Source organism: Orbicella faveolata, unplaced genomic scaffold, assembly GCF_042242905.1.
Source record: "Orbicella faveolata isolate gen_17 unplaced genomic scaffold, um_ofav_v1 contig_1, whole genome shotgun sequence".
Taxonomy (NCBI): domain Eukaryota; kingdom Metazoa; phylum Cnidaria; class Anthozoa; order Scleractinia; family Merulinidae; genus Orbicella; species Orbicella faveolata.
The window spans coordinates 4,784,821-4,800,097 of NW_028301536.1; the positions used below are offsets into that span (position 1 = coordinate 4,784,821).

General features: G+C 40.9%; 1 protein-coding gene across 2 annotated transcripts in view; it reads left to right on the forward strand.

Moving 5' to 3' along the window:
• Nucleotides 1-708: 708 nt before the first annotated feature.
• LOC110061984 (uncharacterized) overlaps nucleotides 709-15,277 on the forward strand; it is a 32,405-nt gene continuing 17,836 nt past the window's right edge. The window contains exons 1-5 of one of the 2 annotated variants that reach the window (XM_089296898.1): nucleotides 709-1,049; nucleotides 6,981-7,130; nucleotides 8,963-9,388; nucleotides 10,458-10,607; nucleotides 11,091-12,047. In XM_089296898.1, the coding sequence (XP_089153024.1) occupies nucleotides 723-1,049; nucleotides 6,981-7,130; nucleotides 8,963-9,388; nucleotides 10,458-10,607; nucleotides 11,091-11,333 (1,296 nt within the window). In that variant the 5' untranslated portion in view covers nucleotides 709-722 and the 3' untranslated portion in view covers nucleotides 11,334-12,047. Of the gene's footprint in view, nucleotides 1,050-6,980; nucleotides 7,131-8,962; nucleotides 9,389-10,457; nucleotides 10,608-11,090; nucleotides 12,048-15,277 lie in introns of those variants that run through there. The other variant, XM_089296857.1, reaches the window with a different exon arrangement.

Sequence of the window (15,277 nt, forward strand, 5' to 3'; positions counted from 1 at the left end):
CATGAACGACCCCGAGAGCAAGCAAATCTACACGCAAACAAATTATTTCTGCACGTATTCTTCTTAGGGCTACGGACTGAACAATACTTAATTCTATAAAACTTATAACTTATTACCTTACAAAATTACAAGGTTTATAAGACGTTTAAGTCTTGTTCAGTCCATAATCCCATGCCAAGACAAATGTACGTGCAGAAATAATTTGTTTGCGTGTAGATTTGCTTGCTCTCGGGGTCATTCATGCACGCGAATAGCCGTTGAGAAACCCGACCTGCCCGTCTTCAGTTATAAATTTCAAGAAATATTTACTGCCAATGTATTTAGTGAGCACATACCGAAAGTAAAATGATAATTTTTACGAGTGGACCGCTGTAAAGGTTTCACTTTTTCAGGCAAATTTTGCATACAGTCAGCAAGGAGGCGGAGATGATTGACGTCCACCAAAACTTAGGTTTTGTCTAAACTTTTTTTGCGCTGGAGGTCGCGTGTGATTGATAACCGCTGTAAATCACGCGTACTAGCGTTAGTAGCTTAGTATTTCAACTGATGAAGGCTCAAGCACCAGCTGAAACGTCTTGAACAAAACATTAAAAAAAAAAATAGTCAGTGTGAAACCCTTATATTACAATGTTAGCTCCTGACTATCACTACTCTATTTTTAAACATATTTAGCTGTATTGTTATGCAAATCAGTATGGTAAATTCGTGATGAACCTGCCAGTATGCAGAAAAGCCGTCAAACTTCTCGCTCGAAACGGCACTCGCAGCAACTCGGCAAAACAGTCATGTCTGTCTATGCGGTCTTGATAATCTTCCTAGTCTCAGATGTTGTTAATAAGATCGATGCAACCTCGTATGCAAGTCTTAGCTCCGGAGATGGAAACTTCAAGCTGCAATGGACCTACAACAACAGCAAGTTGATATTCAAGATGACTTGTAAAACCACAGGCTGGTGTGCTGTGGGATTCACCACCACTGCTGAAGGAAGAAACATGGTCGATTACGATATAGCGGTTGCTGGGTACGCTTCTAGTGCGGGTTATATTGATGTAAGTTGTATTTTCGTTTTTATATACGTTTTTGGCAGAGGTAATTTCGTAAGATGTTTTAGCAAGCCTCTCGCTTCGAACATTCAATCTCAGCCTTAAACACACGGCCGGGCGACGTTTATTTAAGAATTTCGACTTTTAATTTAAGAACGTATGACGAACCAATGTGACCGTCTTCACCTTTAGCGAAAAATGTTTTGGTATTTGGTTAGGTGTAGAGTGGTTTGCAACATTTTTTCTTCTTTCCGTTTGCAGTTTCTGTCGAAAATTAAGCGTCAAATTCTTCTCATGTCGTTTTATCATTGGCAATACCTCACTAAGGGATTGACGACTGGATGTATGTTCGCAACTTACACGAAAGGACACGGTTTTTGTTATTGTTTACATTTTCTTGTGGTCGTTAAGAATTCATGCAATCTGGGATTAAATTCTTCCAAAACATGACCGCATAATCTTCATGCGCTACCCGAAAAACACTTTTTTATAATCACGAGAGCATTTAGTTCCTCATTCTCGTGTGGAAAATTCAAAGCACGTTTGTTAACTGCAGTTTATGTCGTTAGAAGCACCCTGTGTCTCACACAGAGCTACAAAAAAATGCAATTTATTCACACCGTTTTTTGTTCAGAGAAACAATATAAACCCGAACAATGGATTACCTTTGAAATTAAAAAAGAAAGAAAAGAAGAAAAACAGTCATACATGGTAACACGAAATTATATCGAATCAACGAAAAGTCCGATGATTTCGATACGCGATCTAATACAACATACACCAGGTCTTGAAGATCTTTTGCTGCGTTTTGTGAAAAAAGTAGATCTGAAGCGAAGAATAAATCGACCTATCATTCGATGCATTGTTTTCTACCCTTTCATTGGCCGAAAGCTTAACACGCGACCTGCAAATAACTGCTTCTCTGCTCATGCATAATACCGTTTAAATGTTTTTTGCGGTAAGTAATATTCGGCTCATGCGTAATTGTAAGCACGTTATATATTGTGTGAAGAATTATGGCAGATCGTTTCCCTAGACCCACATAATACCTACGGCTCGTAACATTTGTACATGTTCCGTTTTCGACCTACAGTCGAACCTCCCGTAAGCGACCACCCAAAATGTCAAGCCTAGATGGCCGCTTACAGGAGTTGGTCGCTTACGAGAGCTTAGACCATAATGGGTCAAAATTTTTTCTCGTTAGAATATGGTAACTGCCGAGACTTAACCCATGTGCCAATGTCGATGCAATGTTTTATTCATGTAAAAGTCAATTTCGAGAATATAATCCGATTCTTGTACTAGCCAAAACTACGATAATGTCATCTTATTATCCATTTTTCGCTCCATTATCTATCAAGTGGTCGCTAACGGGAGGTTAAAAAGAAAGAAAATTTTCAAAATTTTAGCTCTAAAAGTGTTCGCAGTCGCTTACGAGAGGTGGTCGCTGACAAGAGGTTCCAAATATAGTAATTTGACTTGGGAACTTTTGGTATTTTGGAAAACTGGTCGCTGAGGAGAGGTGGTCGCTTACGAGAGGTGGTCTTAACCGGAGGTTCGACTGTATTTTGTTTAACATTATTGCTGTGGTAGGGCATTACATGTCGTGATCTGTGGGAGAGTTCCAAGGAGAGCAAATCCGTTTTACTGTTGTGTAGCAAATGCCATGTCGAAGGTCACATTTTAAGACCTGTTTTAAAGTTGGCACTAAATCTACTTAATTTACCATGCTAACCAAGAATGTTTTGCTAGTTCGGTTTGCTTTCGCTCATTTAAAGGTCTATTTCTGTCTGGCTTCCCAGGAGACCGGTGTCCTTTTCCTTCGAGAAACCGTACACACTAATTTGACTGGGATTTTTGTCTATTTTGGGCAGCAAGTTGTTCTCTCGAGTTCAGCAAGTTGATATTCAAAAAGACTCGTAAGACTACAGGCTGGTGTGCTGTAGGTTTTACCAAAACTGCTGATGGAAAGAATATGGTGGATCACGAAATAGCGGTTGCTGGGGACGCCTCTGGGGCCCGATATATAGATGTAAGGCGATAAATCCATTATTAACTTCGTTTCTGTTTGGCTGAGATACGTTTTAGCGACTGTTGAGGTAACAATGGTATAAACGCCGTGAGAGTTCAAGAAATCCTTTGAAAAACTAGAACGAGTTTCGAGTAATGCACAGGATCGTACCCACCAGGCTGACAAAATTTGTTTGGCTCTACCAAAAATCTCGACAAAAACTGTCTCCGTCAAATTTTCAATTTGATAATCGTGTGCGCACTCAGAAAAAAGTAAAATATTTGTTGACCACAAAGTGTCAAGATGTCACACGGCGAAATCAAAGATCAAAGAAAGATCAAATCGAGATCAAATTTACTTGATTAGTGTGTAAATGGACTTTTTGGCCGATGCCATGCTGTTCCGACTTTTTCATCCCAACCAAAAATAAGCCCCACCGTTCGTTTTATCATGCCTCATTTAGAAAATAGGCGAAGTTTCATAAGAATCCGTTACAAACTCGTGGAAATATGGGACCTCAAAGTTTCCAATTTTTACAAAGAAATGTATGTTGCAACGCTTGCCTCCTGGCATACATTTCTTTGTAAAAATTGGCAACTTTTAGGCCGGGCTTTGAGGTCCCATATTTCAGCAATCTTGTAATAGATTCTTATGAAACTTCGCATGTGTAGTAAATTAAACATGATAACATACTTATTAACTGAGGGTCAGGTCTTCACGTGAAAATCTCAAACTGAGGCCTTGCCGTATTGACCGAGCGATAGCGCGGTTAATACGGCAAGGGCGTGGTTTGAGATTTGTTCGTAAAGACCGAACGTTCGAGGTAAATAAGTTGTTTATTATATGGCTTTTTCCTTTGGTTTTGCAGGCCCGTAATCGGCTCCGCGTGGGCATTACGGGAGAATAATGCCCTTGAACTAGCCAATCAGAGCGCGCCATATAATAAACATTGATTAATGGAGAATCTGTTTGTTTTCCAACCTGACAAAACTTTGCCTTGTTCCGAAGCACTTTTAAGTTTGTAAGGCTTGGCACAATTTGGAAAAAAAAAAAAGAAAAAGATCACAGTGCTCACTTGTGTCACTGATCTGATGACAGATGTTTTACACAGAATACCCAAAAAATATGCCTCGTGCAAACGGGCCTGAAACCCTTACCAATTTTGCCATAGTTTCCCTTTATTTAGTCAAACCGTTTTGTTATTTATCATTATGTAACCGCGAGTATTCACTGACCATTCACTGAGTTCGCTATTCGAGATCCAACTTCCAAACTGGAGAAAAAAATGAAAAAGAAGTCACGAAATTTAGAGTTCATTGCTTTGATGCGTTTCAAAGTTATGGGTGTTCAAAGTATTCTTGCTTTCGATCACCTATTCATTCTAGTACAGCCGCTCTCTATGGCCAGCTCGATATCACATATACATTTTACTGCTATCCGTATTTTCAAGCCTAAATATAGAAAATTTTCTTAAAATTAGAGTAATAAACCAAGAGATAATCAGCTCGCATTGTCAGTGCGGTTCTGAATATGGGCTGTCACCACACTTATTGACAATTACAAGCGATTCGCACCGCCGAACAAAACAGCTTGCGGAAATCACATCACAAAACATGGACTGGAAAATAAGCCAGGTTTATCTAAGAACTTTACGCCCCGTTCACACTACGCCAAAGAAATTTGAAAACGGAGGTTCCACTCTGAAAGACCTGGTGTTTTCCGTTCACACTACGCCGAAGAAATTTGAAAACGGTGTTTTCTCTCTGAAAACGCATCAAATGTGTTCCGTCCACACTACGCCGAAGAAATTTGAAAACGCAACAATCACTGATAATTTTGAATTTGCGTTTCAGAAGAAGGCGGACAGGGAAATCATATTTCTACCGTAATGTCATCGCGTTTTCGAAAAGCTCCGTTTTCAAAATGTATTCCGTCCACAATAAAACGCAAAGCTAGCGTTTTCAAATTCCTCCGGTCTGAAGACCGTTTTCGTAAAGCTCGGTTTTTGTGACAGATTAGTGTGGACGGTAGGCCTAACCGTAGAAATAAAGCTGGGTTTTCAAATTTCGCTAGCGTAGTTTGGAGGCTGACTTATTTTCAGTTTTCCTGGAGTGCTGAAATAAATTAGATTCCCTAATTAATTTATGAGACTTTTTATCGCGATCGACCCAATCAAGAACCAAGTCAGTGATTGCTTCATTAAGGGGGTAGGATACCCTCAAATGGACCAAAAAGTTTGTTTAAATATGGTGAAGAAAGATCAATTGTGTGCTATTGCGCTCAAGAAGAGAAATTAAATTTCTAGAGTTTTACTCAAAAGGGTTGCTATGGAAACCAGCCGCAGCCTTTTGAGGTAGCGTTTTATAGTATTGACGCCAACACTTCCTGCTCTTTTACAAAACAAGATTTGACTGTCAAATAAGCATATCGTGTAAGTTTCTGTTTTGTTCTGGGCAATGAACCTAAGTTTTGACAGTTAACTCTTATCTCATGGTTATCATGGCTAGTGGAAAAATCATCTCATGTCACGTGACAGACCTTAAAATGTTACGATTTTTTGGGTTTATAACATCACGACACCATTGGTCTTTGATGAGCCCAAGTTTCGGGAATTCTACTTAAAAACCTTGCAAAGTAGAAATGTTGGCGCGAAGTCAGTCGGTACAAAAGTAAACTTTTGAGAAAAATGCACTTAAAGTTTCTTACACGAAGTATTAAGCATTTAACGAGCCACAAATAGCGGGGGGGGGGGGGGGAGGGTGCAGATTGGACCTCGGGGGAGGGGGTGCAATGGTTGTTCTATTTTGTAAAAAGTTACCGCAGTTCTGGGAAATATTCCTTTTCATAAGGGAAATGAATGAGCCTGTGATGGCAATTTGAGGCAAAGCTTTTCACAAATAACTATACCAATCGAGTTGTGCATGTCTTAAAAGTTTTTTCTAAATAGTCTCGTTCATATAAGTTAAAAATAATCTATTTTTTTGGTCACGTTCTTATAGTAAACAGTCGTTGCTATGGCCGTTGCTACGTGAAAAAAACTTATACCACTGTGTACTTTCCTTAAATTTCACACTCATCTGGAAGGAAATTCGGCAAGATCGTTTCGGAGTTTTCTGACAAGTCCTCAAGGGTCTTAAGCCTGGTATTTCCAAGAAATTGAATTTTTCATGAACATCGCCATATTTTAAGGTATCCTACCCCCTTAAGGGTCAGGTATATGGCTCCATAAGGTAACCGTTTATCGCGTTGCGCGTCCTAGCGCTAGTGTTATGTTTTGAAAGCCGTTTTTGCATTTGTTTTCCCTCCCAGTCCTTGAAATAGTGTTTAACTATCAACTCTGTTAAAATCGTGGCCTTTAGTCTTGAATTATAAATACTCAAACAAATGCTTTTATTTACTACTCATTAGGCTTTATTTGTAATTTTTTTGAATTTTCTTTAGTGCAATCAACCAAACCTTTCACAGAAAATCGATTCCGGCGGGATGCGAATTTTAAATGCGAAAAAAGTAGGCTTTGCACAGGCAGTTTTTTTCTCTATTTTTTGTAAATTTATGTCTTTAAACACTGCGGAAAAACTGGTCAGATAGATTTCCCTGAAAAATGAGCGGTCAACTAAAATAAAATACGTCTTGCCAATCTCCCAAATGTTACGGACTTTCACGGAACGAAACGGGAGAAGATTCACTGTCAGTTTTGCTTTTTGTGCTCATGTTGGCGTCATAAAATATCGAAAAACACTGACTGGGTTTCCTTCGAGCGGGCACAGATTACTTGAGCTTTCGTCTTCAGCGGAAGTGCAATCGTAAAACTATAGGGAGTACCTTAACAATCTCTTTAACGAGGTAGTGTCGTTTTGTAGGCTATTTAATTTTTTGTCAGATTGTCGAGGTTCAGTTTTTTTTATGGTAGTCTGATTTGTCGACAGGATCACTGGAGCACATCCACTGGAAATCCTCCTAAAGACGGAACGCAAAACTACGACCTCATTGCCGCAAGTGAAAGTGGCTCAACTACTGTTGTGGAGTTCTCTAGAGATGCTATTACGGGAGACGATGCCAAAGATGTGCAGTTTATGGTGCGTCTCCATTCTAATGTTAAATTTTTCATAATATATAGATTTAAGCTAGCCTAAAAGCGTAGCTCCTGGGCCGGGTTGTTCAGAGCCCGATTAAGCTAACCCAGGAAAAGGTAGAATTTTGCGGTGAAGTTTTCTCTATATTGTTTGGCCTTCTGTTTTGAGTTTTAATAATCACCATATATACAAAACAAAGCAGCAAAAAACATTTGTATAGAAGAAAAAGTTATAATTCCGTTAGCTTTTAATCCTGGGTCAGCGTTAATTGACTTCCGAACAATCCTGCCCTGTTTTCAACAAGTTAAATGAGCCCACGATCCAATCGAAAACCAGCACTTGGTCAGCGGTCAATTAAAAAAACACGTAACCTTGATGAGCTGTAAACTTGAGCCTGCGATATGGTCACGTGATACTGGTCAGCGGATACCTTGTTTTGATAGGTGTCAATTGATCATAACGTGGATGTCCAATATCAAAGAAGTAAATGGTAAACCAAGGCTGCATGTCTCTGTCAACCTATTATTTGGAGTATGGCTGCCATGTTGCGCGACTCCGTCATCGTCGTCGTCGTCGTCGTCGTCGCCGCCGTCGTGCGCACGCGCCCACGAGCAATAGCGCTAGCCATGATAACCATGAGAAAATCAACTCATGGGTTTCCTTGTCTTTCCTATATGAGTATGGGGCTTCGCTATTATGGAAAAGTGCAAAAACAAATTATTGGTATAAGGCCTATATGGGGGATTTACACTGTTACTTTGATAATCTCTTGTAGGAGTTCAATCTTAAGTTCTCCCTCACAATGTTACAAGTTACATTTTTGCACGAATTTTTCATTTTAATGGAAGGAAAACGCAAAACCCCTCCTCTCTCCCCCTTTTTCCCCTCCCGAAAAAAACAACAACAAAAACAACGGTCGTACATTTTGCGTTGTGTAGCAAAAGTCTATAATTATAAGCGAATCTTTGCTGACGTCATTGTTTACGTTTTTCCTCATTAACATACGACTTTGCGCATAGAAGGCATCATGCTAGACACGATTTTTCTACAGAAACTTAAAGAGCTTGTGAAACTTAGTAAGTGGTGAAAGTTTTGGCTCTTTGGGTGTAATATTCGGGGAGAAATTGACGTTCAAAAACATCAAAATTTCTGTGTGGCAAAAGCGCTAATGGGCTCAAACATTCTTTGTAAAATTTTGAGCTGTTAAACCCTCGTCGCACAAAAAGTATTCAATACATCGCGCTCAAATTCCTTGGGACAGTTAATCGTACTGTGCTCTTTCAATATTCAGCATTAATCTTTTTGTAGCTCCATCAGAAACTGCATCGCTTATGGCAATGAGGCAAATATTGTTAACAAAGATTCTCCTATAGGAGATCAATCTTAAGGGCTCCTAACAACGTTAAAAGTTCTGTTTTTGCACGAATCAAACCCAAATCCTAACCTACAGTGCCTCACTCCACCCAGGCTCCAGTTGTTCAAAGGGTGGATAACGCTGCCCACCGGATAAATCGCTATCCATTGGGTAAGTGTTCACAAGATAAACCGCACTATCCGCTGGATAATGATTTATCCGGTGGATAGCGTTATTCCCCTTTCAAACAACCCGGGCCAGGTGTATAAATGATTATCGGCGATTATAATGCTGGGCTAGCTTTTCACCTTTCTGCCGGAACCATTCCAATATATAGAAAAAGGACCTCCAAATACGGAGCCAGATTTCTATTTCTGGAGATATAGTGCCATTTTTGAATCAAACTCGACTACGGTACAAGCTGCAATTGTTTTTTTTTTCACTACAATGTTTATCTACAGCTGACTCTTTTGCTTTGCAGAATGACACTGAAGTCATAGTTGTGTACGCTTACCATACCAGCAGTGATGCAAATGGTGGTCTAACAAAGCACACTAGCACGGGGATTTTAGACGGAAAGCACAACCTGATAGTGATGGCAATGTCCGCCATGCAGCCATCTTCCACAGAATCAGGCATCCAGCCATCCCAGACAATGATGCCTCCAACTTCATCAAAGGATTCAGGTGGCTCCACGATGAAGCCTCCATCTTATGCAGTTCTCTCCTCCCCTGATGGCTTCTTCAAGCTACAATGGACTTACAACAACAGCAAGTTGATATTCAAAATGACTTGTAAAACCACAGGCTGGTGTGCTGTAGGATTTACCACAACTAGCGATGGAAGGAACATGGTGAATTACGATATAGCGGTTGCTGGGTACGCTTCAGGTGCAGGGTATATTGATGTAAGTAAATAAAAACTGTAGTATGAACTGTAATTTCAGCGCTAATGTATAATTTCACACGTGAAATTACAAAATAGCCATGGCAATTGAGGCCCGAAATTTCTCGATGCAATGAAGAAGGCAAAACCCACAATTGTAAGTGTAATATGTAGCTCATGAAATTAAAAGGTAATCAAATGGTATTATTGTGAGACTAGGAAAGAATTTTACTTGCGTTTTGTCAAAATTCTACTAATTTCCCTTGCCTGAAGCCTCGGGAAATTACAAGAATTTTGACAAAACTTGTGTGAACTATTTTCTAATTTCACTCGTCACCGTTTGATCACCCATACTAATTGGCCGAAATAAGAACTAAGAATTTATACAGCGTCAAAATTACAGACATGAAATTATGCTTGAATTCTTTAAATCCTCTGATCATTTGAAAACATAGAAACACCATAGTTTATTTTCCACGAACTCAGCCATTCTCCACCTTAATTTGCACTAGTTAGTTCAAATATTTAATTCTTAAAGTACAAGACTTGATGGCATTACCATGTACATGTAAAGACGCGTCTGATCTGGTTAGGCTGGACTAAAGAGGACTGTGTCAAACTTGTGCCTCATCAGGTACAAAACGGCACTAAAAAATAAAAATGAAAATGGAATGGAAATCTGGCTAGCTCCGTGAGCGGGCAAGATGTAACCAAATCCTGCACTGTGATTGGCTCGGAATTACCCGTTGTGTCCCGCAAGGATACAGTGTTCTTTTTCCACTAATCAGATCCTTTATTGACCAAGCTTGTTCGGTCAAGATGGCTGGACATTGGACCTTTATGGATCTTGACCAAACAAGCTTGGTCAATAACCTATATATCTCATACAATGATACAGCACCTCTGGCAAGAAGTACAAAATAAGAGTGAAAAGTTATCTTTCCTGGGAACTAAGAAGAGAATGATTTCGGGCTAAATCGCTCTTGGTCACTCAATACTCAGAATTCAAATTAATTATTACCAGAAGCATATCACCTGATATGCTCCTGTTATTACAAATTAACGCGATCGTTTTCTGAATTGTCCTGTAGGATCGTTGGAGTACCTCGAGAATCCTGCCTTCAAATGATACAGAGCAAAACTTCAACCTCATGATGGCAAGTGAACAGGACGGACAGACCATAGTGGAGTTTTCCCGAGACGCGCTTACAGGCGACACTGCCAATGATGTGCAGTTTAAGGTATGTTTAAACTAATGGGAACATTTTAGAGAGTAAAAGGAACTAGGCCAAAGAACTTGACGAGCTGTTAAGCATTTAGAAATGATCAAACTAGTGTTGAAATAGGTAAGTTAAGAGAAGTCAGGAGCTCTTTGGCTATGAGAAGTCAAGAGAAGAGCTCTTTTGCAAAATAAAAAACTGAGAAAGAGTGCTTCAATTAGAAGCCAATTGACGACTTAAACAGATAGAGAAAGCAAAGCTTAAGAAAAAGAGAATTAACAAAAAAGAGTTCCAGAGGGTGGGAGAGAGTAATGTGAGCCTTACTGGCCCGCAATCCGTGCATAGAGCTATATGATTACTTAATGGAAGTTTGCCAGAATTTTTTGCTAACACTTTGAGTTGAACTCCTTATGAAATGTTAATCTTGCAACATATACTACTTTCCTCTTGATTTTGTTTAATTCTCCAAATGTTATTTTTTAATTGTTATTATGTTTTGCTCAGGAGGATACTGAAGTGACTGTTGTGTGGGCCTCACTTACTAGCTCCGATGCAGATTCTGGCCTGTCAAAACACACTAAGACAGGAATACTGAGCGGTAAACATAACCTGATTAAGGAAGCGATCTCAGCCATACAACCAAAAGCGACCCCACCCATCCCAACAGATTCAGCTGGTGTGATTGGCCGTTGTTTTTCATCTTATATTGTGCTGGCATACTTAACCGTGTATTTTTTGTCTTTCTAACGCTGAAAGACGATTAGTTATGATTATATGTCCACAAGCTCTTAATCGAGTCGATTGGCCCATATGTTGAATCTTACATTGTGCTGGCATGCTTGAGCGTGTATTTGTCTTTTTAAGTAGTTCTAACGCTTGACGATTATTAGTTATGATTATAAGTCTACAGGCTCTTAATCTAGCCGTGTTGAAGATAGGCTTGAATAATTTCTAGCCAGGATCTTTTACAGTTGAATAAGTATATATGTAATCGTATGAAAGCAAGCGAAATTAAAGATTTACCCTGCGAGTGATATTTGAAAATTCTGTCAAAATTGCACGAGCCTTTGGCCACTTTTGGTGAGTACAATTTAAAATAATTTTCAAATAGTAGTGTAGAGTAAATCATTCATTGCTCGAGCCTTCATACGATTTTTCATTGTTATAAGACTGCGAAAAACACGAAAGGGTGCACGTTAATTTGCAATGTAGTGTAAAGTAAAAATTAATGATGAATTGGCTGGTGCTGGAAACGTTTGTAGTCCAAAGCCCAAAGCCCCTCTCATGACTTAATTAATAAAGTGCCCCTGCCAGGCCTAGTTTTAGTGAAGTTTGTAGCTGATAAGTTTAATACTTTGCCTTGGTTGAGCTGCGTATTATAAATTCAGAGCTGACTCGGAAAGGCGACTTTAAATCGCTCTGTCCTTAAGACTGATTTAATAAAGGTTATTTGTTGTTGTTGTTTTCTTTCTTGTCTCTGATAAGTAAAACAAACAAATCAAACGTCGCAAATTAAAGCAAAGAAACATTCTATTTTTCTTTGGATAAGTTACTATCAGGTTTAGAGCACTTTGCAACTAAGCAAAGCACTTACAGTGGCCAAATATACCTACAAGAAACGTGAAAATCATAATCATAATGAAGCAATGTGAACTGTATCAAGCAAATACTCGTGACTGACGCCAAGAGCTGGTGGGGAAACGCGTGTGACTAGCCACAACTGGTTTAAATTTTGTATCTGACTGGTTGAGTGAGTGGCGCAAGTTTTTTTTATTATTATTATGAGATATTGTTTGTGCCTTTGTTACGAAATGGGTCTCGATACAAGACCATACAAACCTTGGATGTTAAAATAGGTTGTATATTTGCATGAAAATAGTAATAAATGCATGTGAGCATAATTATTTTCACATTTAGACAGACTGCGAGCAGTCAAAGGTCTCTCGTAGTGAGCAAATTTATAGCCGTTATAAATTTAAGTTAATGTGACTACCAAGACATATTTCACGGGCAAAGCTTGACTGTCACGCTCAAAGTTCATTTCTTGGTCGCGTGCTAACAACATCTCATGTCACGTTTGTCCCGGCAATCATGCACTTAGCGTTGTCATAGTGATTCCGCCGGCTCATCCAGGCCTCGTTTTGAAACGGAGGCTTTACTGGCACTCTCATTTTGGCAAGACGATGAAAGCGAGACGTTAGCAATAGGCTGCCCAGAGCCCTCAGGGGTCGAATGACAATTTGTCAATAACACAAGTGTGATGTGTCAGAGCGTTAAGATAAACAATATGATAACCCAAGCAAACTTCTGCCATGATCTAGGGCCTGGAGTAGGCTCCCCTCACTTTTCTTTTTTGTGTAGATGTATGTTACCTTAGAGCAATCCAGACTAAAAATTAATTGAATCATATCAGGCAACTCAATCACGAGAATTTCTATTTTACAACTGATGTCTACATGTTGAAAGCTTGTACAACAAACAATTTCAGGCCAATATTATTGTTGTAATGGAAATGACGTGAACAGTTATTAATATTCTCTACTTGACGAAGCTATTCACCAATCTGTCTTTGAAAACCCTCGCGATCGCTCTGAACGTTCACACCAAAGCCAAGCAGGCATGGCTGTTCCCTGTAAATTCTATTCTTACATAGTGGTCACTTCGCTCGCTTTTGTTTTTAGCGAGATCGATGCAACTTTGTACGCAAACCTCACCTTCCCTGATGGCGTTATCAAGCTACAATGGACTAATAACAATAGCAAGTTGATATTCAACTTGATGGGAAAGCGAGGCGTTTGCAATGTAACAGGCTAGGCTGCCCAAGGCCCTGAAAAGACGGATTACAACATCTCAACAAAACGAGTGTTACGCCACAGAAATCGTTTCCTGGCTCCGGTTCGCAGACGTTATTTTCGGCGGAGACAAGCGTCAGCCGGAAATACGTCTGCTTCCGCAAGCTAGCCAGTACGCAGAATAGTCGTCAAACTTCTCGCTCGAATCGGCAGTTGCAGCAACTCGGCAAAACAGTCACGTCACAGTCTATGCGGTGTTGACAATCTTTCTGGACTCAGATGTTGTTAATAAGATCGATGCAACCTCGTATGCAAGTCTTAGCTCCGGCGATGGAAATTTCTAGCTTCAATGGACTTACAACAACAGCAAGCTGATATTCAAGATGACTTGTAAAACCACAGGCTGGTGTGCTGTGGGATTCACCACCACTGCTGATGGAAAAGACATGGTGAATTATGATATAGCGGTTGCTGGGTACGCTTCTAGTGCGGGCTATATTGATGTAAGTTGTATTTTCGTTTTTATATACCTTTATGGCAGAGATTATTTCGTAAGATGTTTTGGCAAGCCTCTTGCTTCTGAACAGGATGTTACTAAAACTGGTAACGGGGAAAGGGGTACCGGGAACGAGAGTCTGGGAACAAGTGTACAGCGGGAGCCCGCCTAAGAATTCAACGTGGCCGACAAAGGAAAAGAAAAGGGAACCATTTGGGGAAATGTGTGGAAGTGTTATGGTCGTAAACGTGAGTTTCTACCGGCTCTGCCCCAGAGTCTAATATGGTACTGGGATAAACAAAGCATGAAATAGCGCCTGGGGAGAAAATCAAATCGGTATTATCACATGCTACCCCAATCGGTCAGTACAAAATGCAGACTGCGAGACTGCAGACCGTGTACAAAATGCAGACTAGGTACGAAATGCAGACTGCAGACTGCAGACTGGGTACAAAACACAGACAGAATATAGACTGTTTTTTATGGTTGGCCATTCGTTTCAAAATTACGACAGGGTATACGCCGGTTTTTCTGCCGCGTATACTTGGTTACATACGTGACGTATGGGCTTTAAGCTCATATATATGACCATTTAGATTCCCCGTTCCCCGTTCGCCGTTCCCCGTTCGCCGTTCCCCGTTCCCCGTTCGCCGTTCGCCGTTCCCCGTTCCCCATTCCCCGTTCCCCGTTCCCCGTTCCCCGTTCCCCGTTCGCCGTTCTCCGTTCTCCGTTCCCCGTTCACCGTTCGCCGTTCCCCGTTCGCCGTTCCCCGTTCGCCGTTCCCCGTTCGCCGTTCCCCGTTCGCCGTTCCCCGTTCGCCGTTCCCCGTTCGCCGTTCCCCGATCGCCGTTCCCCGTTCCCCGTTCCCGGTTCGCCGTTCCCCGTTCACCGTTCCCCGTTCCCCGTTCGCCGTTCGCCGTTCGCCGTTCCCCGTTCCCCGTTCCCCGTTCCCCGTTCCCCGTTCCCCGTTCCCCGTTCGCCGTTCGCCGTTCGCCGTTCGCCGTTCCCCGTTCCCCGTTCGCCGTTCCCCGTTCCCCGTTCACTATTTTCTTTTCTCGTTCCCCGTTACCAGTTTTAGTAACAGCCCTTCGAACATTCAAAGACACGGCCGGCCACCCTGCAAGCAGGCCTTTTCTTACGGTACACATGCTTTGTACCGAGAAAAGACTACCCGAATCGTGGCAAGTTCTTATTGAGCATGCTCAGCGCGTTGCTAAGATACAGTTTCGAACCCAGGCCGGATCGCCCTTCATGTAAAATGTAAACGGAGCACAAAAAAGAGTCGTCGTGTAGAACTTGGAGGTTTTGCCTCCTACCCTTGGTTCGCAATCTCTAGTTCAAATTGAATAAGAAGAGTTAAGGTGAAGAATGAAAAGGATTCGTGCTGCCTCTGTTGTGGGCTG